This window comes from Aricia agestis, chromosome Z (assembly GCF_905147365.1).
Source record: "Aricia agestis chromosome Z, ilAriAges1.1, whole genome shotgun sequence".
Classification (NCBI taxonomy): domain Eukaryota; kingdom Metazoa; phylum Arthropoda; class Insecta; order Lepidoptera; family Lycaenidae; genus Aricia; species Aricia agestis.
Genome location: NC_056428.1, coordinates 7234269 through 7256517, shown reverse-complemented (window position 1 = coordinate 7256517; position 22249 = coordinate 7234269). Strand labels below are relative to the sequence as shown.

Sequence of the window (22249 nt, the reverse complement as noted above, 5' to 3'; positions counted from 1 at the left end):
AAACAAGTGATAATACTTTAGGGTGTGTACGTGTTCCTTGTAGAGAGTTCACTGTAAAAGTAGCAGCGTTGAAAGAAAAAAAAAATTTTCACTTTTGTATGGGGAAACTCATGACGCTCGGGCCCTTGCCCATACAAAAGTGAAAAAAAAAGTTCGTCTTTCAGAGCTGCTACTTTCACAGTGAACTCTCTACAAGGAACACGTACACACCCTAAAGTATTATCACTTGTTTTTGTTACACACTGTATATATATAATGGCATTAACTGGGCATTAGCTCGTTAATCCGTTAATCGTTAATTAACGGATTAACGAGTAAATGAGCAAGGGCAAGTGTCACGAGTTTCCCCATACAAAAGAAAAAAAAATAGGTCTTTCAGCGCTGCTACTTTTACAGTGAACTCTCAACAAGGAACACGTACAAACCCTGTGTCGAGAAAATTGAATGCCGAAATCACCTACTTCGGAACTTCTGTAATAGGCTAAAAATTTACAAACTGATACGAAATATCCCATCAAAGACACAAATTTGACCCAAAGCGTGATCATGATGAAGTTATTAGAAAATTATTAGAAAACTTTGGCCGGGTGATAAAAAGAAGACCCAACACTGCAAGTGCTAACCTAGTAAAAGACATTTTATATAAAAAAAAAATAAGCTTCGTTTCTTCTATCAAACATGGCCAAGAAAATTAAAAACAAGCAATAAGAGATTTAGAATTACAAGAAGGAATTAAAGTAAAGCCTTGCGGGCTATTTATAGATACAGACTTGCCATTTTTAGGAGCAACGCCCGATGGAATTTGCGATGAAAAAACTATTTTAGAAATTAAATGTCCCATCACAGCATATAACATTGGAGTAGACGCTGCTATAACACAATAAAAAGTTACATTTTGGAAAATAGATAAACAGGGCAAATTAAATATAGACAAAAATCACTCCTGGTTTTATAAGGTGCAAGGGCAGCTCCATATTTCAGGTTACGAATATTGCCTTATTATTATTGAAGGCATGTAATGGTCTTCATTTGAGTCACTATTAATTATCAATATTAGATTGCAAAGTATGCATAGAAATGTGAATTTTGAATTGAGGCCATCTTGCTTTTCACCTACTAGTTCTATATCAGTTAAAGCACATCCAAGAGGACCATGATGAGAAATTTCTTGCAACCTCTTATAAAAATATGAAACACTTATAATTCTTCTTCCGACATCAGGTTTCTTCTGAGGAAGTGCAGTTTCAACAATAAGCTTTTCAGCATCACATTCAGCCTCCAAACTACATAGTCCAGTGTCATGGGTACTTTTTTCTTCCAGCCTGTAAGTAAGTTTATACTATGAGACATCGACATTTAACAACAGTTTAAAAACTGGATCACCACAAAATTTCATAAATTAAAATGATTAACTTTTCGATTATTGGGAAATAGGAATTAGGATAAAATTATACAGAACTCAATATTTAAAAAAGCCTTTTGCTCGTTTGCCTTCTAATTTCATTAAAAAGGTATACTAAAAATTTTATTAGGCTAATACGCTGCACTCCGCAGTAGGGGTGGGTCGTTATGTGATTTTTAACCGACGAAACAAGTTGTAACTGTACGACGCGGGCGCCCGGTAACGGTGTGACGTCATATCACAATTTCGCCGCGCGGGCCCCATACAATAAACGTGATTTTTTGCTCTATCTTAATAACTGCAACAGGTAGGCACTTGAAATTTTCATCAAGGCCTTAATTATATATGTACTTTAATAATCAATAATAATATTATAATAAAATAAAAAATTAAGGGGGCTCCTATACAAAAATCACAAATTTTGGCCTATTTTGCACTATAACGGTGCAAAATAGGCCAAAATATATGTGTATTCATAAGTGAGTCCGATTAGTAACATAATATAATATTATTATTAATTATTAAAGTACACATATAATTAAGGCCTCGGTGAAAATTTCAAGTGCCTACCTGTTGCCGTTATTGAGATAGAGCAAAAAATCACGTTTATTGTATAGGACCCGCGCGGAAAAATTGTGATATGACGTCACAAGCGGTCGTGGGACTGTTAGCGGGAATCGATACGAGGGCTGCTATTTATGTATCCGGAACTGGCCACTTACAAGAACAATATTTAAAAAGTAATTACAACATTTGAAAATATAACTCTTTGGTTGAAGAATACATTTTGTTTCATGTGACTGTCAATTATTTTTCCATTGTGGCGTCATTTTGAAAATTGCGTGTCTTCATTTGCCATGGATTTAACGCGTGAACATTTTCGTGCAATGATTTACTACGATTTTCGGCATGGGTTAAATCAACAACAGTGCTTTATTCAACTCACCGCAACTTTTGGAGATGAAGCACCATCAAAAACCACTGTTTATCACTGGTACAGTGAGTTTAATCGTGGGCGGTCTATGCTCACGGATGAAAATAAAGAAGGTCGCCCAAAAACAGCTGTTGTCCCACAAAATATAGATGCTGTGCGGGAACTAATAATGCGTGATCGTCATGTTACATATCGCGAGATAGAGGCGTCCTTAGGCATAAGTATGACGAGCATACATAAGATATTACACGAACATTTGGCTATAAAAAAAATATGTTCGCGTTGGATTCCGCAAAACTTGACAATCGATCAAAAACGGGCTCGTGTCGATTGGTGCAAAAAAATGATAAAAAAATACAACCGTGGTACGTCAAAAGCCGTTTATAATATCTACACAGGTGATGAATCTTGGATCTATGCATATGACCCCGAAACTAAACAACAGTCAACGGTGTGGGTGTTCCAAGATGAGCCGAAACCAACAAAAGTTACTCGTGCTAAAAGTACTTTGAAGCAAATGGTCGCCTGTTTTTTTGGAATTAATGGACATGTGGCTACAGTGCCATTAGAGAATCGTAAAACGGTTAATTCTGAATGGTATACGACCATTTGTTTACCAGAAGTCTTTGAAGAAATAAGAAAGGACAACCGACAACGCAGAATCATATTACATCACGACAATGCTAGCTGTCACACCTCAGCTGAAACAACTCAGTTTTTGGAGGGTCAAAAGATCGAATTGACTGGTCATCCGCCGTACAGCCCTGATTTGGCACCTAACGATTTCTTTTTATTTCCATACGCGAAGAACAAATTACGTGGTCAACGTTTTTCGAGCCGCGAAGAGGCTGTTGATGCGTTCAAAATGCACGTTTTGGAGATACCTCAATCAGAATGGAAAAAGTGCTATGAAAATTGGTTCCAGCGTATGCAAAAGTGTGTCGATCATCGCGGCGAATATTTTGAAAAGCAATAAAACCATATTAAATGATATATGTTTGTTTCTTTTTTTAATTCCGGATACATAAATAGCAGCCCTCGTATTTTTCGAAACTTTGAATGCCTATAAAATCAAAACTACAAGGTATTTTTGACTGCAACAAAAACTAGTGTATTTGTATACAATGGGACAATATTTTATCCCATTTAAAATCGTTGCAGAAAGGTCACTCACGGCGCGGGGGAATGAAAGGGGGTGACGCCGGAATGAGGCGCGCGCGCGGGCCTATAGCCTATAGCCTTTTTTCAAATCGGACCAGTAGTTCCTGAGATTAGCGCGTTCAAACAAACAAATAAACTCTTCCCAATTATAATATTAGTATTGATATAAACTAATTAATATTTTTGCTAGGTAATCTGCGCGGAACTAGTTGGCCGCGCCGCCGGTATGCTCACATACCGGCGGCGCGGCCAACTAGTTCCGCGCGGACTATAGCAAACTCGCTGTCGCTCGCTAGGTCGACCGGTGCAGTGGGCGGCGGGCGCTAGCTGCGACTCCAAACGAAACAACGCGACGATCGCTCGACGGTACTTCATACCACCCAATGCAATAAAAACGTTACAAAAATCACTACTCTACTATATAAATACGACTCGAAACTAGTTATTCGGTTACTGTATGTAGCTAGTTATTGTAACTATAGTGACGTGAAATAACGCTCACCCCTACTCCGCAGTGAAGCCGCACCCTATTAGGGCCGGGACACAAAAACACGGTCCGGCGCCGTACGACGTCGCGTCGTCGTGCCGTGATTTTGTGTCCCGGCCCTTACGGAGCATGTCCTTGAATAGAGCTGAAAGAATCGCGCAATCGCATCGCGCTCAAATAGTAATAAACTTATTATATCTATATTTACCTAGCCTATCGTAATTGTAAAAATATACTTGCCTTTTTAAAATACTACCCGTCGCTATATTGCGATCGGCATTTGCTACATTTTCCACTGTGTTATTATCTAATTCCATCGTTTTCGGTCGACTGGAAAAAAAATAAATCATAATAATATCATAAAAAGGCTAAAATAGCTTGTAATAGATAAACTGGATCATAAAAAATACAATGAATGAGCCATGCTTTGGCACGAATGGGCCGACTCGACCAGAGAAATACCACGGACTCACAGGAAAACCGGCGTGAAACAGCCCTTGCGCTGTGTTTCGTAGTCGTGAAGGACGTTTGGTTACAACTTATAATAAGTAGATAAATAATAAGTAGAAAAGTGATTCGTTTGGGTTATCAATAATTGCACTATCCATGGTTTTCCGGCGCCTGAAATAAAAATTTAAATAATAAAGGCCTAAATAAAACTTCAGATTCAAAGCAAAATGAACTTATAGTACCTAATTATAGTACTTGTACTATTATTTATTCTGTGCTAATAGTGATAAAAAAAAACCATAAAAAGTATTACGAAAATTCTCTGAAACTCGATCCATAGACCGATTGAATATTGATTTATCAGAACGATCCCCGACGCGCGACGCTAAAACTTATTTAGGCTAACGGAATAATCAACTTTATGAGTGGTGATTTTTTAACTTTTTGAACATTTATTTTGGAGTGCAAAACTCCAACATAAATGTTCAGATACAAAGCAAAATTATTATCAGTGATAAAATAAAACATAAAAAACTGTATTACGATTTACGAAAATCCTCTAAGATTCGAACCATAGGCCGATTGGAAATTGATATAATGTTATCACAACGATTGTGATAACATTATTATGTCAATTTCCAAGGTCTATGGTTCGAATCTTAGAGGATTTTCGTAAATCGTAATCAATCGTAATACAGTTTTTTTATGTTTTATTTGACACAACGATCCTGGCTATCCTAAAACACATTGAGAGTGACGAAATATTTTGATTCGGGGTCGTAATTGTTCGTTTTTTTTTTAATAAAGACGTACGCAACTAGAAAGTAGATAAAATTGAACTTACTTTTACTTCCATCATGTATTTGTGGCTTTCACGAAGCTGTCGCTTTTTTGCTGGACGTCTTTTCTTTTTCTTGTCACCCATTTTTACAGACGCGCAATATAATTTCAAATATTTACAGAATAAACTTAATATACTATAAAACAATGAGAAATACCTATATACAAATTTTAAGAACTAAACGCTTCAATTACACTAAAATCACAATATCGGCAGAGCGAAATCCGTCACACGTCCACATAGCACCGCGCCTCAGCGAACACTGTCGGTTTTCATGCGAGAGAGAGAGATGTGAAATGTTCACTCAGAAGCGTGGATATATTTTTCGTTTGTTAGAGGAAAAATAAATATTGTGGGAAATCTAGATGTCAGAGCCGAAAATTAAATCGGGCAATCTTTGGATTTTTGTAAAAGGTATCAAATAAACAAATTTTTAAAGCATAGATTGTATTATTACTTTAGTTAGAACTGTTTAAAGTTCCCGAAAGATGTGACTTTGGTATTTTTTTTCATCCAGTAGGAGTACATTATTTTATTATTTAAATCGGACAAGCTTTTCCAAATATAATCAAAAATCACATATATTTTTTTTGTGCCAATCAATGAAATACATACGTCTAGAAAACTGCACAAAGATGTCAAATTAGCAGCTGTCTGCGCCTTAAGTGGTTGTGGGATAAATAGGACAGGGATATCAGAAAGAAGAAAATGTGATACTTTTTAACAACACATCTTTGAAATATCCTGGGACCAAATAGAAATCAATTATTTGTCGAAACGTTACTAAGAATGCCAAGATTGTGCACCGAAATAATAAAAGCAACAGCAGGTAATATGAATAAATTAAAAATTTAAATATGGAACCATTGCAGACTAATTTACTTATTACTATATTTTAATCCAAATAATATGTTCTTTAAAATATATTAAACAAAATCGATTATATTGTTTTTATTATTAATGTATCGAGCAAAATATAGTAGTCAGTGAGCCCTAGAACAATTTTTTTTTATTACTATTAAGGTCATTTTTTGTGAGTAGCTTTATTTTGATAAGACAAACAACATTTTTATCTGCGAAAAATCTTGAAAGTGGTAGCTAACAGAGATAGATAGGATTTCATATTTTGGTTTGATGGTCCTAAAATATGGATTATTCTATTTGTAGGACAATGTTACTCTTAAATTATATAACTTTTAGCCCTAATTTCACCAACGTCTGTTAGTGTTAACAGCTTGTTAAAATGTCCTGTCTTTTCTTTGGTCTTAACCTGCAATATTAAAAAAATCAGCTAGTTAGGGTTCCGTTTAAGGGGTCTGTTCAACAAAACTTGGTTGACTACCCTAAAACAGAACCCTAACCAGCTGACTTTTTGTATAATAGGCTACTTGACCTATATTCAATTTCATTGAACAAATACATATTTCTAGTAGAACTTGGCCTAGAAAACCGTATTTCACACTTATCATCAAATAAAAGCTTATGATTGATAAATAAAGTCGATTTGAAAACATGATTTTATGAAAATAGGTTTGCACTGATGAAAACGCTTTTGCGGTATTTCCGAATTGGATGTGACGTCATCACACTCGTAATTTAATATCTTTTATTTATCGCGCTCGTTATATGTAAGTTTATTTGTACATAAATAATAAGAATAAGCCTAGAAAGATTTGTAAAATATATTTTCTTGAATAATTCAAATAAAACATCAGTTTTATATAATTTATTATCTCCATTTACTGTAGACGGGAAATGAAATGACCAAAACTTTTCTTCAAAAGTTTTTAACATTACAAATGATTTCTAATTTCTAATTTAATTCTTTTATAATTTTTGGGCACTTTTAGACGCGTACATTTAGCATTTAAAAAATGTTCAGTAAAAAGAGCTTACAATACAAAACGTATGACGTCACGCTATGGCGGACAGTGTTTTTGGCGCCATTTTTATAAGGCATATTTTTCAATCAACATTTTTATGAGTTTCTACTGTGTAAGATAATAAAATATTATTATATATTTTTTTTTTTTGTAAAAATGAATGATTATGAAGCGATTAGCATGAAGAAAAAAATTAGGTAGGTTCTACTATTAACCTACCAATAGGCTACTTGACCTAATTTTTTTCGTGTTTAAGTGTAAAGTAATATTTTAATCCATAATTATAATTGTTGTCAAGGTGTGTCAGGGGACCGCTAATGTAGAAGTTTGATTTCACATAACATTATAGTTTAAGGATCAGTTCACAGCGACCCGAATCGAGAGAATCAGCTACTATTATGGCGATACAAAATGCAAAAGTCGCTGTTGTCGTAGTTTACTTGGCGGTCCCCCAACACACCGTGACAACAATAATTATGGACTAAAACTAGATGTCCCGCGCGGCTTTGCCCGCGTAAATTAGGTATTTCACAGAAACCGTACATTTTCGAATAAAAATAGCTATAAATACTGCTTTTTCGTGGTCGACTCTATATAAGTGCCAAATATTGCTATAAAATTGCTCCAATAGTTTGTGAGATAAACCTTTTCTAATATTTTCCCCGTTTTTACCACATTTTCCTGAGTTGCATCCATTGTATCCATGTAAAGTACCAATAACAGGGTCATTATAGGCTCATAAGTCATAACCATGGGACGATGCATGGTATAATATGGTAGTGATGATGATGATGATGAATGTAATTTGCATAGTAGCATATTATGCTTTCCGTTCTTAAAACAACGCCGAAACTCCCAAACTTGTATCTATAAAAAATCAGGAGTTCTCTCAACACCTTCCGAACCACGGTATACCAGGTATACCTCGGTGCAAAATCTTACTTGTTGGTAGCATATGCTTAGAATACTTTTCACGAAACCGAAGTCACCACGTCATGTTTCCCTATAAATTTTGAGGAGTTCCCTCGATTACTTATGGATCCTTCATCAGATCACCACTTTTGTGAATATAATACCAAATTGGGATGATACCCTACATACCAAAAGAAAATTTTTGAAAATCGGTTAACAAACGGCGGAGTAATCGTTGAACATAAGAAAACAAACATAACACCTCCCCCATTTGGAAAGTCGGTTAAAATTGTAGCCTATGTGTTATTCTGATGTATAAGCTATATTATTGTAAAGTTTCATTAAAATCCGTTCAGTAGTTTTTGCGTGAAAGAGTAACAAACATCCATACATCCACACATCCACACATCCATACACCCAAACAAACTTTCGCCTTTATAATATTAGTAGGATATTACTTTACACTTAGGAATTATTTAAACTTAAAGTCAGTAAATATTATATCATTCCTTTTTAAAGTTGTTTGACGGGTTTTTTCTTTAATTTCTTAATTACGAAACTAATGTCTTGTAAATACTTTCGTGGTGAAAACGTGACACGAAAGTAGTGTCGTTTTAGTACGTTTTTTTTTATTTTCAATCATTTCAACATGTATAACCCTAGTTTCTTAATATAAAGAAATATTTTGCGACTACAATGTAAAAAACATATAAGAATTACGGACATTGTGATGTTCTAACTTCTAACCTCAACCTATATTGATTTTTGATAAGTAAAGAAAGGAATTTGAAAAAACATTGTTCGGATCAACGATATCAAAATACTTAGATACGACGTATGCCCTCAAAACTGTAGCAATGTTTTTGCATGCAAAATGGGTATCGAGAAAATATTGTCGTCCTTTTTTGTCTTACAGTAATAGCATATACTACTTTCTCTTTCGCTCATTTTACGCTATAATTGAATCGAGAAAATATTGTCGTCCTTTTTTGTCTTACAGTAATATCATATACAACTTTCTCTTTCGCTCATTTTACGCTTCGCTTTGATTTTTCTCTTAAAATGGAAGACAATAATTTAAATATTCATAAAATTTTAGTAATTACGTGTGAAATATTACACCTTTGACTTTATTTGTATTCCTCGTTTTGTTACTGTCGGAAGGCACATGACAGCATTCTGGAGCGAAATGTAGCGAAAAACAACGCGGTAATTAATGAATTAAACACGTCCGGCGGTTACCGCTTCCTAAGGCTGCTCTCAGATGAGTGAGCTCACTCATTTCGAGAGTGACACATTTTCGCGCTGACGATTATATGGAATGCCTTTTTTTTATTTTATTTTTTTTATTTATTTATTTTAATGCATAAAACACATTACAATCGAAATGAAATAGCATGATAAATACAGTTTATGACCTGGATTGTAAAGTAACATATGCGCACACTATTAAAAAAAAAATACTTTTAAACTATAACATTAGCTCATACTAATACTTATAATTTGTGATATGGAGGATGTCTTTAACAATCTTTGTAAACGATTGAAGCTTATCAAAAATGTCTAAATTTTTATTTTGTTTTGAATAATTATTGTATTGACGAGCCATGCGTGTTAAGGGGTTAAAATAGGATATATTATTTTTGTATACTTGCAAGGCAAACAGGTTAATGTTATTTGCTCTACGAGCACTAAATTTAATATTGAAGCTAATATGCGAGAGCAAGTTAGGTGAGTCTAATAAATTAGTTATGATTTTATAGAAGTAAAGAAGATCAAAGAAGATGCGCCTATTCTCAAGAGTCTGTATTTTGAGATTAATAAGCCTATCGTGATAGTTTAAATTAGAACGTCCTGGGTTATAACGGTAAAAAATAACCTTGACAAATTTCCTTTGTACGCGCTCAATGTCCTCTACGTGGACTTTATAATTTGGAGACCATACGGGGCTCCCATACTCTAAGATAGTCCTCACGAGAGTGGAGAATAGATATAGAGTACTGTTAGGTTTTTGAAATTTTTCTAACGTTCTAATTCTATGGTTTGCTAGTTTTTATTATTCGTAGGCTGCAGTTCAATATTTTGAAAAAATAATTTAAACATTATTTTTTTCTGCGTCAAACTCACATGCTTGGACACCATAAGGCCAAGTGGTTTCTGAAGCCCTTCCATGTACTGCATGCACCAGCTGTACAGATCTGACCAGCACCTGAAAAATTATTTGCTTTTAGTATTACACGTAATTTAAATATTAATTTACCGTCATAATGAACGCTTTAATAAACAAACGCCAGACCCTGAATAATTGGTAATTGAAAGAACCTTAAAAAATAGAAAGAATGACTCTGATAGCTTAAAAATTCACCAAGATATGACAATTCCAACATCTCATAAAATAGACCTGCCCGAAACGCTCCAAACAAAGTGCTACGAAATTATGACGTCACTCTTTCGTAGTTTGTACGCATCGGGAGAGAACTTTGTTCGATAGCTATATTAAATATTGCCTTTATGAAAGTGGTTTCATAACAAAAATTGCTTTTAATTGCATAAGTTATCGATTGGTACACAAATATTAAGAAATTTATTTGAAAAAAAAATCGACTTGATATCCAACTTTGAAGGCGTACAACAAAAAAATAATACAAATGCTATTACACATTATAATAAAATTTTGGGAACACCTATTTCTTACTGTGATTTCTTTATTTTATTAACAAAATTCGCTAATATATTTTGACCTTATCATCATCCCTATTGTAACTCTGAATTCTTGTCTCTCTCTCTGTAATACTCAATGGGATTGTCCATTTCTTTTTAATTTTGCTCATTACAAAAACATTTCGAGGAATAAGGTCAGCGATCGTTTTTCTGTATATAAACGAAAAAAATACCCATTAGTTACTTATATTTTTGAACAAATATGTTTTACCTTTGTTTGACCTTCAATGGCGTTAAATTAGCAATAAATTCGACCAACATTACGTTTCGAACTTTTGGTAAGTTTCTCGTATCAACTTTCACATAATGAGAACTTGCATTTGACGAACCAGCCATTATAAATAAGATTGAAAGGAAATTTAAAACATACTGCAGAGGTCAATTGCGGCCGGTGATGACGTCAGAGCGAAACTTTAAAAATTTATTGAGAAAAAACTAGCCAACGAATTTCAAAATTATTTAATTTATATTCTTAAAATACCCTATTTTAACGAAAAAAAATACAAAAAGTACATGTGATTTTTTTTGGACAATGCCCATTATGTAGTCCGACTGGCAAAAGTACGACCATAGTAAAAGGAGGGGAAGTAGGATAACTCCGGCCCAATCCACGATATAATTGCCTACAGTCTTACGGCCGTTCCCAATATTTGATCTATCTCTGGTTTTGCCCTACTAGAGATAGGAATAGCTCATAATTGACATAAAATATATGTCTCTAATGTCTAATGTGAGTTATTCCTATCTCTAATAGGGCAAAACCAGAGATAGATCAAATATTGGGAACGGTCGTTAGGGTTGTCAATTTTAACAATTTAACAAGTCGTCATAAAGTTAAACAATGGTTTTCCCGCGCGGCTTCGCCCGCGTAAATTAGGAATTTCACAGATACCGTACATTTTCTAATAAAAATAAGCTATAAATACTCTTTTCACGTGGTCTACTCTATATAAGTGTCAAATATTGGTATAAAAATTGCTCCAGTAGTTTGTGAGATAAACCCTTTCTAATATTTTCCCCATTTTTACCACCTTTTCCTGAGTTTCTTCGGCCGTATTAGTCTTAACGTGATAATATAATATAGCCTATATAGCCTTACTCGATAAATAAGATATCTAACACTGAAATAAGTTTTTAAATCGGACCTGTAGTTCCTGAGATTAGCGCATTCAAGCAAATATACTCTTCAGGTTTATAATATTAAGTATAGATATTTTAAATTATCGCTTGACAAACTCGAGCCTCGATCTAGATCTCGAGCCTATGAAAAGGCTCATAATCATGGGACGTGGTATAATATTATGGTAGTGATGATGATGAATGTCATTTGCATAGTAGCATATGCTTTCCGTTCTTAAAACAACGCCGAAACTCCCAAACTTATATCTATAAAGAATCAGGAGTTCTCTCAGCACCTCCGAACCACGGTATACCAGGTATACCTCGGTGCAAAATCTTACTTGTTTGTAGCATATGCTTAGAATACTCACGAAACCAAAATCACCACATGTTTCCCCATAAATTTTGAGGAGTTCCCTCGATTACTTATGGATCCTTCATCAGATCACCACTTTTGTGAATATAATACCAAATTGGGATGATACCCTACATACCAAAAGAAAAATTTTGAAAATCGGTTAACAAACGGCGGAGTAATCGTTGAACATAAGAAAACGAACATAACACCTCCCCCATTTTGAAAGTCGGTTAAAATTGTAGCCTATGTGTTATTCTGATGTATAAGCTATATTATTGTAAAGTTTCATTAAAATCCGTTCAGTAGTTTTTGCGTGAAAGAGTAACAAACATCCACACATCCACACATCCATACATCTATACATCCATACATCGAAACAAACTTTCACCTTTATAATATTAGTAGGAAGTAGGAAGTAGGATAGTAGGATCATAGAAATAATATTAGCATTATAGGTTTATGAGTAGGATACAGCACAGCATTATTTATCTTAGATATATTAATACGTGTGCCAAAAACTTTGTATTCCTTTTGACAAAAAATGGGGCAACGTAGGTGAATGAAATTTTGCACAGTTAAAGTTTATATGGTGAAGGAGTGCATCGAGCTAATATTATTTTGAAATTATACTTTTATCATACATTTTTCTAACAAATAAAACATTACACTCACTACAATACGCACACTCAAGAAGATGACAGATTTTTGAGTGACAAGCCTATACATACGAATTATACTCTTTTATTTATGGTTGAAGTCTGTTGACAACATGTTGACAAATTGAAAATGGATTATAGTTTTTTTATTGAATCTTAGATACCGTATACGTACTTACTATACGATAGATACGTACTTACTATTAGACAATGCTTACACGGCCAGTCTGAGATCAGCTGAGTCCCAGAGACAAGAGTTGAAAAAAATATGATAGTCAATATTTTTTTACAAAATATAGGTAGTAGGTACTCCTAATGTCTTTGAAACTGAGGAACTTTAAATTTCGACTATTGGGCTATCTCTAGTATAAAAAAAATCGGCCAATTGCAAGTCGGGCTCGCTCACGAAGTGTTCAGTACCGTTATAGAGAGAAAGTATGCAAAAAATTGTGTTTTTTGTATTATTTAAATATTTTAGGAGTACCCTAAAATATTTAAATAAGTATTTATTTTATTTCAATTTTATCTATACTAATATTATAAAGCGGAAGAGTTTGTTAGTTTGTTTGAACGCGCTAATCTCAGGAACTACTAGTCCGATTTGAAAAATTATTTCAGTGTTAGATAGCCCATTTATCGAGGAAGGCGATAGGCTATATTTTATCACGGTAATACTAATAGGAGCGAAGAAATAGAGGAAAGTGTGGAAAAAACGGGAAGAAATTATTTGAAAGGGCTTATTTGAACGCGCTAATCTCAGGAACTACTGGTCCGATTTGAAAAATTCTTTCAGTGTTAGATAGCCCAGTTATTGTGGAAGGCTATAGGTTATATTTTATCACGCTAAGACTAATAGAAACGAAGAAATAGAGGAAAATATAGAAAAAACAGGGAAAATTATTTGAAAGGGCTTATTTGAACGTGCTAATCTCAGGAAGTACTGGTCTGATTTAAAAAAAATATTTCAATGTTAGATAGCCCAGTTACCGAAGAAGGATCAGGCTTTTTTGTGGACTAATTTTTCTGTGAAATATCTAATTTACGCGGGCGAAGCCGCGCGGAACGTCTAGTTATTAATATTTTTTAAGGTATTGTGAAAATTAAAAGTGTCTAGCTGTTAAAAAAATCACGTTTGTTGTATGGGAGTCCGCTTAAATATTAATTTAATTTTGATTTTAGTATTTGTTGTTATAGCGGCAACGGAAATACACAATCTGTGAAAATTTCAGAACACCAGCTATAGCGGTTTCTGAGATACAGCCTGGAGACAGACAGACGGACAGACAGACATCGAAGTATCATGAATAGGGTCCCGTTTTTACCCTTTGGGTACGAAACTCTAAAAAAAGGATAAAATAAACCGGCCGGCGGCGGCGGGGTGGTGTGGGCGCGGTTGTTCGCGCTTTGCTCGCAACCACATAAATAGCGGCAACGTTGCGGTCCCGACTCTCCAGTCATGTGTTAACTCCGTCTGTCGCAGTCGGAAACGGGCTGAGATTTTGTTAAATGTGCGTGCGGCGACGCACGGATACTATGGCGCACACATACGAGCCGCGCGGGGTGCGTTTGTATGAAGATAACTTACTTCCGCTCCTTATACAATGGTACGACTGCATCTAGTTTTCGACTCAGCTATCTTGTGTTGGTATTAGAATAAATACAAAGAACGCCCAGATCAAAGCTTAGTCTTGTTTCAAACTTACTGTTTTCACATTACACGACGTGGATATCCGATAAAGACTGCAAAGACGTTAACATTTTTGGCTTTCGAGTGTATGTTTAATATCCAGAAATTTATCGCATGTCTTAAAGAAAATTATATCCCATCAAAAACATCCTGTGAAAAAACCAAGTCTCGCAACTCAGTTTTTATACTGTAAAAATTTATGAGATCCATCCAATACCAAGTCGGTTAATTTATTCAGTCCCTACCTAGGCGACCTTTTGTCTCAAGTTAGTACGTAAGTTATATAATATTAAAAATCTTTTACGTTTTAAATAAATAGATCGACTTATTTTATCGGTGCGATATGGAATCCGATATCGTACGTGCAAACTTACTTATGCATGAGATGCGTCTGGTCCGCGTTATTGGACCGCGCGGTGAGGTTCCTCAGGCGCGTCTGCACCGCGTTGAGGCACGCCTCGCTCAGATCCGTCTCCGGGCCCGAGTCGCCGCCGCCCCATGTACGACGGTATATCTGTAAGGATACAAACATAGAAAAACCATACATTTTATGAAAAAATTAATACCAATCAACACTAAGAAACTATAATATTTTTCTTAAACAATAACTTGACTACATGTTAATGCAATTATTACGAATCTATGAAAGCCTTATAAAAATACAATCAGAACTTCAGACACGACAGTGAGACAAAAATACTATAAGTTCATTACCTTCTTAAGTTTACTTGCACTGGAGTCTGGTAAAAATAATCTTATTTGCTGCTTTTCTTTCCATAATACAAGTACTAGCTAGCCAATTAATTGGCATGGCTTTTTTTGGTGCATGTTAATATAGTATATTACAATAACCATTTAAAAGAAAATTTCCTCACCACTAGCGCCTTATTGAGTACGGCGGGCGGGAATAGTCCGGGCGCGAGCACTCTATCGCGGTACTGAGCGTGCGAGCCGAGCACCGGCAGTGCGGGGGCCGCCGCGCGCGCCGCCACCGCCCGCCATCGCGCGCCGCCGCACACGGCCGCACCTGTGCACACACACATAAACATAATCTTATACAACAGCTATTACTAATTTCTTTCCATTCATTTACATTTGAAAGTGCCTGAACTTCCTTTGTTGTTCTTTTTGTAACCTTTGGTAAGGTAATAATATTTCTGATTATTACACGGCACGGCATATCCATTTACTAATAAAAATAATATTAACACAAAGTGTCCCTCAGAGCCAGCTGTCAGAAACATCAAAGCACGCTAGCCCAGCCTACACACCCCGCTATCCTCCAATCTTGATATAATGTATCCATGAATCGTGCCACCGAGCATTGTGCTTTGCGCTGCAACTAATAGTGAACAATATCGCGTAACAACGGTTCCCACATTATAGCACGAAAGTAAAGGTCGTAAGTCCCAAAAATGTTTTTGATGATTATTTAAAAATTAAATACAATAAGTACTAATATTTCCTTTAGCCATTATCTTATAAAGTGTGTGATTGTAGTAGTGCAATTATTTAATGATAGTACAGATCTTGCGATCTACGAGCGCGCGGCGCCCTTAGTTGTGTGAGTGACCATATCTATACATGCGTACATGGCTCGCTCGCTACCGGCTACTGACTGCTCCGTCAGGTACGCACACTAACGAGAATGTCTATTTATAATATAAACTAATATTAAATAATTATAAAAATCTACGAGCGCGCGTAGCCTTTATTCGTAGTTGTAATTATTACAACTACGAATAAAGGCTACGCGCGCTCGTAGATTGCAAGAACTATAACTCAATAAGTGTAACAGATATTTGTTGAAAAGCCCAGAAAGATTCATAATTTTTAAAAATATAACTATCGAGTCAAAATAAGTGAATCGTGTTTTCCGCTAGGCAAATATCAGATATATACAATGATTAAATAAATTTCAATTTCATTTAAGTCAATCGTCTTCCGGGATCGTAATACTTATTAGAAAACACAGTAAAATTTAATAGTAAGGGAATCAGTGCTTTACAGAAAGTTATCACTAAGAATTAACTTTTACATACTTGTTACGACTGCATCTCCATCAGGCTGAGTCCATAGAGCCCAAATCACATGGTTACCATCACCATATCCTATGGTGTAATCTAAAAGATCAAGCTGAAAAAAAGTTTTTTTTTTTAGAATAGGAAGCTACTCGTTTACTATTAGGTCCTTACTGAAATTGAAATTGGCGTTTTGTTGTACAGGCCACTTTGATCTCAAATATCTCCTCTTTGGTTAAGAATTCCAAATTCAAACTTATAATATACCTATACATTTATTTGGTACATTTGAGTTTCCAAAACAGTCAATCATTTGTTTTTTCTTGATTATTTTTTCTTTGGAGTCGTTCATATCGCACAATGGAAAAATTGAAATATCGCTTTATTTACGAATATGAGTTCTACCGTGACCAAGTGCTGCAGAAACAGCTCGAAGAATTAACAATGTGTATGTCGTTGGTGTTAGAAAACACGGGACGGTTTTAGTTCCAACGTTTTCGTTCTGGAAATTCCGACCTTCAGAACAAGCCCCGTGGTCCGTGGACGACCCGAGACCAAAATGAATAATGAAGAATTAAAGGCTATTGTGGAAGCGGATCCATCGCAAACCACTTCAGAGTTAGCAGCAGGCTTCGGTGTAAGTGATAACTGATAAAACTGCTATAGTCCACTTGAAGCAAATTGGGAAGATAAAATAACTTGCAAGGTTACCTCATGAATTGAGTGAAAAAAACCAGAAAACACGCGTCGACTGCTGTGAATAATGTAGGGATTTTAAATCAGATCATTACTTGTGATGAGAAATGGAGCCTTTATGATATTAGGAAGCGTTTGTCGCAATGGTTGTCCCCCTTTTTTTTTTAAAGAAGGCAGGTCGCTGTAGCCCTGACGTCACTGCGACCCATGAGGATGGATCTATTGTGACCCCTTCGTAATAGAGTATCATCCCCAACTCAATACTGCTCATAAATTGAACGATATGGTTGGGGTTGGTGCCACGAATTTTCTCTGTGGACGAGTATTCGTGGCGACCAAGGTGCTTGTTCCTGCTCTGTAGTAGAGCAGGGCAGTCGAGGAGAAGGTGAATAGGTGTTTCATCCTCCTCCTCACAGAATCTGCAAGTCGTTATGTTACAAATACCCATTCTGTTTAGGTGTTTGTTGAGCTTGCAGTGCCCAGTTAGGCTTCTGGTAAGGATTCTTAATTGGTTCCTACCCAAGGTGAGCACTAATTCTGATTGTTTCTTGTTGAAGTCAGGAATTAGTGCCTTGGAGTGTTCACGGCCAGGGGTCTCAGCCCATTGCTTCCTGCAAGTCTGTGACCCCATTCCTTGAGCACTTGCTTTGTGGTACTGGGAGTTATACCAATGACTGGTTCTGGACCATATATGAGACTCTCGGTCTCAAGCCTAGCCAGTTCGTCAGCGGTTTCATTGCCGGGGACGTTGCTTTGGCCCGGGACCCATACTAGGCGGATGTTGTTGTTCCTTCCTAGCATGTTTAACGTCTCAACGCATTCCAGAACTAATTTGGACGAGAAATCTGGGGCAGTCAGTGCTTTAAGTGCGGCTTGACTATCGGAGAAGATAAAAACGTTTTTATTAACTAGGGCCATCTCCAGGCTTTCTAGTGAACAACCGAGGATAGCGAGGACTTCAGCCTGAAACACGGTCGCAAACTCCCCCAAACTGGCGTATTTGCCTTTTGGTGGCCTGCCCCCGTAGAATCCGGCTCCCGTGAACCAAACTATGTTGCTAGGGCGGACATCGATTGGGATTTTTCTTTCCCAGTCCTCCCTGGAAGGTATAAAAACCTGGTACTGCTTCGAAAAGCTATACACCTTGCTCATGGCATCTGATGGCATGGCATCTGATGGCATGGCATCTGATGGCATGGCCATGATAGGTGATTCACTGAGAGACTGTTCCAGCTGTCGAAATGGGGTGGAGACCCAATTCGTCCCACCCGCCGTCCTGGCCCTGAGAGCCACCTTTTTGGCCTCCATCAGAACAAGAAGAGGAAGCGGAGTTAAGTTGGTACAAAAACAAAACAAATCGACTTTATAATATATGCCTCCCATACAAAACGACAATTTCATATGTAAGGACCTAATATTTAAATTGAAATAATTCCTACGAAAGATTTTTATACCCATAATAGAAGACGTGAGTGAAAGAAATGGGTAACTAACAATTTGAAAATTTTCGGCTGTAGGACCAGTAAAATGATTTAAAATCAAAAATTAGTGGATTTTATGTATAGCCAGATGATGAAGTAAGTTACAAGGTTTGTTCATATTATACAGGGAAAAAAAGTAATTGCCCTAATGTTCTAAAATATTATTCACATGTGTGATATTCACTTTATCTACTGACGTCTTCAATTATGTTCATTGCCCAAAAAATGTTCACTACCTGAGGTCCATAAATGTGACAAATGGTTGCAAACTTGACAACGCCCGCGCCTGCATTGTGCATCCTCATTACGACAAATTCACATTCATTTGGGAATGACAGGTATGCAACTAATATGACCCCTCCATCTGAGCCAACAGTGTATTGCAGCATGTGACCATGAGCTGAAACATTTTATGTTATTCTTTTACTAGCTTTTACCTATTTTTTAAATGTTGTTTCAGTTGCCCAAAAATTTTATGATAATAGTTTTCAAAATTGCTAGAATAGACCCAAAGATTAGCTTTCATACTTTCAGCCATTAGTATAAATATTAAAGAGTAATGCATTTTATATATATGTAGTAACTAGCTGTTGCCCGCGGCTTCGTCCGCGTAGACTTTAGTTTATAGTTGTTCCCGTACATCGATTGAGTGATTTACGCGCAAATCAGAAAAGTATATTGTGTGGGAACCGCACATTTTTCCGGGACAAAAAACATTCCTTGTCCCAGATTCAAATTAGTATCTCCAATCTCCATGCCAAATTTCATCAAAATAGATTAAACAGTTTCTCGCCTAAACAAATATAGTTTAGGCGAGAATCATAAAAGTTTAAGTGTGGGAACCGTATATTTTCCGGGATACAAAGTATATTATACCTTGTCCTTTCCCGAGACTGAAAGTATTGCCATACAAAATTTCATCAAAATAGATTGAATAGTTTAGGCGATAATCATAAAAGTTTATTGTGCGGGAACCGTACATTTTCCGGGAGAAAATTAGTATTCCTTGTTCTTTCCTGAGACTCAAAGTATCTCTATACCAAATTCCATCAAAATAGATTGAATAGTTTACGCGCAAATCATAAAAGTCAATTGTGCAGTAACCGTACATTTTTCCGGGACAAAATGTATCCTTTGTTCTTTTTTGGGACTCAAAGTATCTTTATACCAAATTTCAGCAAAATGGGTCCAGCCGTTTACGCGTGATGTCGTGACCCGCGAAATATAACGTTCCGCGCAGCTTTGCCCGCGTAAATTAGATATTTCACAGAAAAATTTGTCCACAAAAAATATGCCTATGATCCTCCACGTGGTCTACTTCTTATCTGTGCCAAATAACAGAAAAATTGCTCCAGTAGTTCGTGAGATAAGCCCTTTCAAATAATTTCCCCCATTTTTTCCACATTTTTCTCTATTTCTTCGCTCCCATTAGTCTTAGCGTGGTAAAATGTAACCTATAGCCTTTCTCGATAAATGGGCTATCTAAAACTGAAAGAATTTTTCAAATCGGACCAGTAGTTCCTGAGATTAGCGCGTACAAATAAGCCCTTTCAAATAATTTCCCCCCGTTTTTTTCAACACTTCCCTCTATTTCTTCGCTCCTATTAGTATTAGCGCAATAAAATATAGCCTATAGCCTTCCTCAATAAATGGACTATCTAACACTGAAATAATTTTTCAAATCGGAGCAGTAGTTCCTGAGATTAGCGCGTTCAAACAAACAAACAAACAAACTCTTCCCAATTATAATATTAGTATAGATGTAATATGTAGTAATGTAGTAATATAATAAAGTATTACATTTGTATGTTCAAACTATTTAACTTTTAAGTAAGGAATAAAAAACTTACGAGGCGGCTTTGGTTTGTCAACTGTTTGTGACAGGGGTGGAGACACAACTGTTGGAGAACCACCTTCGTCTATCTGCCACACTCTCAGACAAGAGTCCCCACATATAGCCACAGACAGGTTGTTCGTAAGAACCACGCCATATGTCTCTATACCATCGCTACCACTTTTGCCCCTAAAATACAAATTATTTATAGCACAACTATGTCACAATATAATAATACTAGCCTTCTATTTGTTAGTCTATCGAAAATTGCATTATCTGTTATTTCTATTGGTTTAACCTAGGTTTAACTTATTGGCATATTATTTATTAAAGGTCTTTGGTGTCATTTTAGGTAATAATTTAATTAAAAATTATTTCCTAAGCCTGACTCATAATATTTTATATCTAAGAAAAGTAAAGAATTACCCTTATACATTTTAATCACAATTTGTAGTAAGCTCGAATAAACAAATGTAAATAATTGAATTCAGTTCAAACTGCAAAACAAATAAAAATTAAATGAATCAAAACCTTAAAGCTCCAGTTAAGCCAGATAGAAATCTTGGTACAGCCGATTCTCTTTTAAGTGGCATAGTTATTGCTGAGCCTGTTGTAGGTAACTTGACCAACAGCAGTCCTCCTTCCCCACCATAGCCAAATGCAAGAGCAAACACTGCCTCTCCATTATCACGCAACAACGAGGAGCATGTGTGCGCTACACCAGTATCTGGAAATAATCTCAATATTAGAAAAGGTTTACAATTTACAATAACAATAAGAAATTCTGTGTAGTTATCTAGCTAACCTTACTTGTTTAACTAGATTAAAGAGAATAATATAAACTACGCAACCAGTTCACTATAACTGGATGATACATAGCTGTACAAAAGCCAGACTCCCTTTAATTTTTGCCAGACATCCAATCAAATTGTCTGATAATGTCTGGATTTATGCTTATACCTGGCAAATCTATTGGTTTTCCTTTATTTTCCAATTTGGTTCATTTGGTTCCATAGTAACCAAATTATAAGTAAATTAAACATTCACTTACTTGGTATTGTATGTTGGGTCAATATGTAGAAGTTGTTGGGATTGTTGATCAATGAAGTGTCATAAAATACTGATGGTGATGTGCTGGTAATTGAGCCAAACTGTAATCAAAAATAATAATTATTATGTAGTAAAATTTTAACAAAGTACAAAACTAAAGGTTGTCAATTCATATTGAACAAATTTGGTTGTCATTACACTATTTATAGAGCTTATAATATTTTTACCGGTTTCAATGTACTACAAATTACATTTAAACCATATTATAAAAGATTTTACCAACTTACAAATACATTAAATATAAAATTTTATTAATTCATACACCAATACCTTTTTGTCCAATGTGTCAGGATGTGGAAATATCAGTCTATGCACGGATGAAACTGTGGCAGCCAAAACAACTAGCTCCTGAGAATTTCTTTCATAAAAAGAAAGATTATTAAGTGGGGGTGTCCCTGAAGCAACTTTGCATCTTAAGTTTGCCCCAGACAAGTTCACATCTAAGGAAGCTTCTGACAATTCAATAGCATCTGGTGTTGTTTGCCTGGAAAAATCA

The 22249-nt window shown here is 35.7% G+C and overlaps 1 protein-coding gene across 1 annotated transcript in view; it reads right to left on the bottom strand.

Moving 5' to 3' along the window:
* The window catches only part of LOC121739412 (nuclear pore complex protein Nup160 homolog), a 52022-nt gene that overhangs the window by 28611 nt on the left and 1162 nt on the right, over window positions 1–22249 (bottom strand). The window contains exons 3-11 of the mRNA XM_042131876.1: window positions 22024–22237; window positions 21695–21794; window positions 21175–21370; window positions 20660–20832; window positions 19046–19209; window positions 16654–16747; window positions 15487–15638; window positions 14986–15125; window positions 10198–10279 (exon numbers count right to left, since the gene is read on the bottom strand). Of these exons, the coding sequence (XP_041987810.1) occupies window positions 10198–10279; window positions 14986–15125; window positions 15487–15638; window positions 16654–16747; window positions 19046–19209; window positions 20660–20832; window positions 21175–21370; window positions 21695–21794; window positions 22024–22237 (1315 nt within the window). The remainder of the gene's footprint in view (window positions 1–10197; window positions 10280–14985; window positions 15126–15486; window positions 15639–16653; window positions 16748–19045; window positions 19210–20659; window positions 20833–21174; window positions 21371–21694; window positions 21795–22023; window positions 22238–22249) is intronic.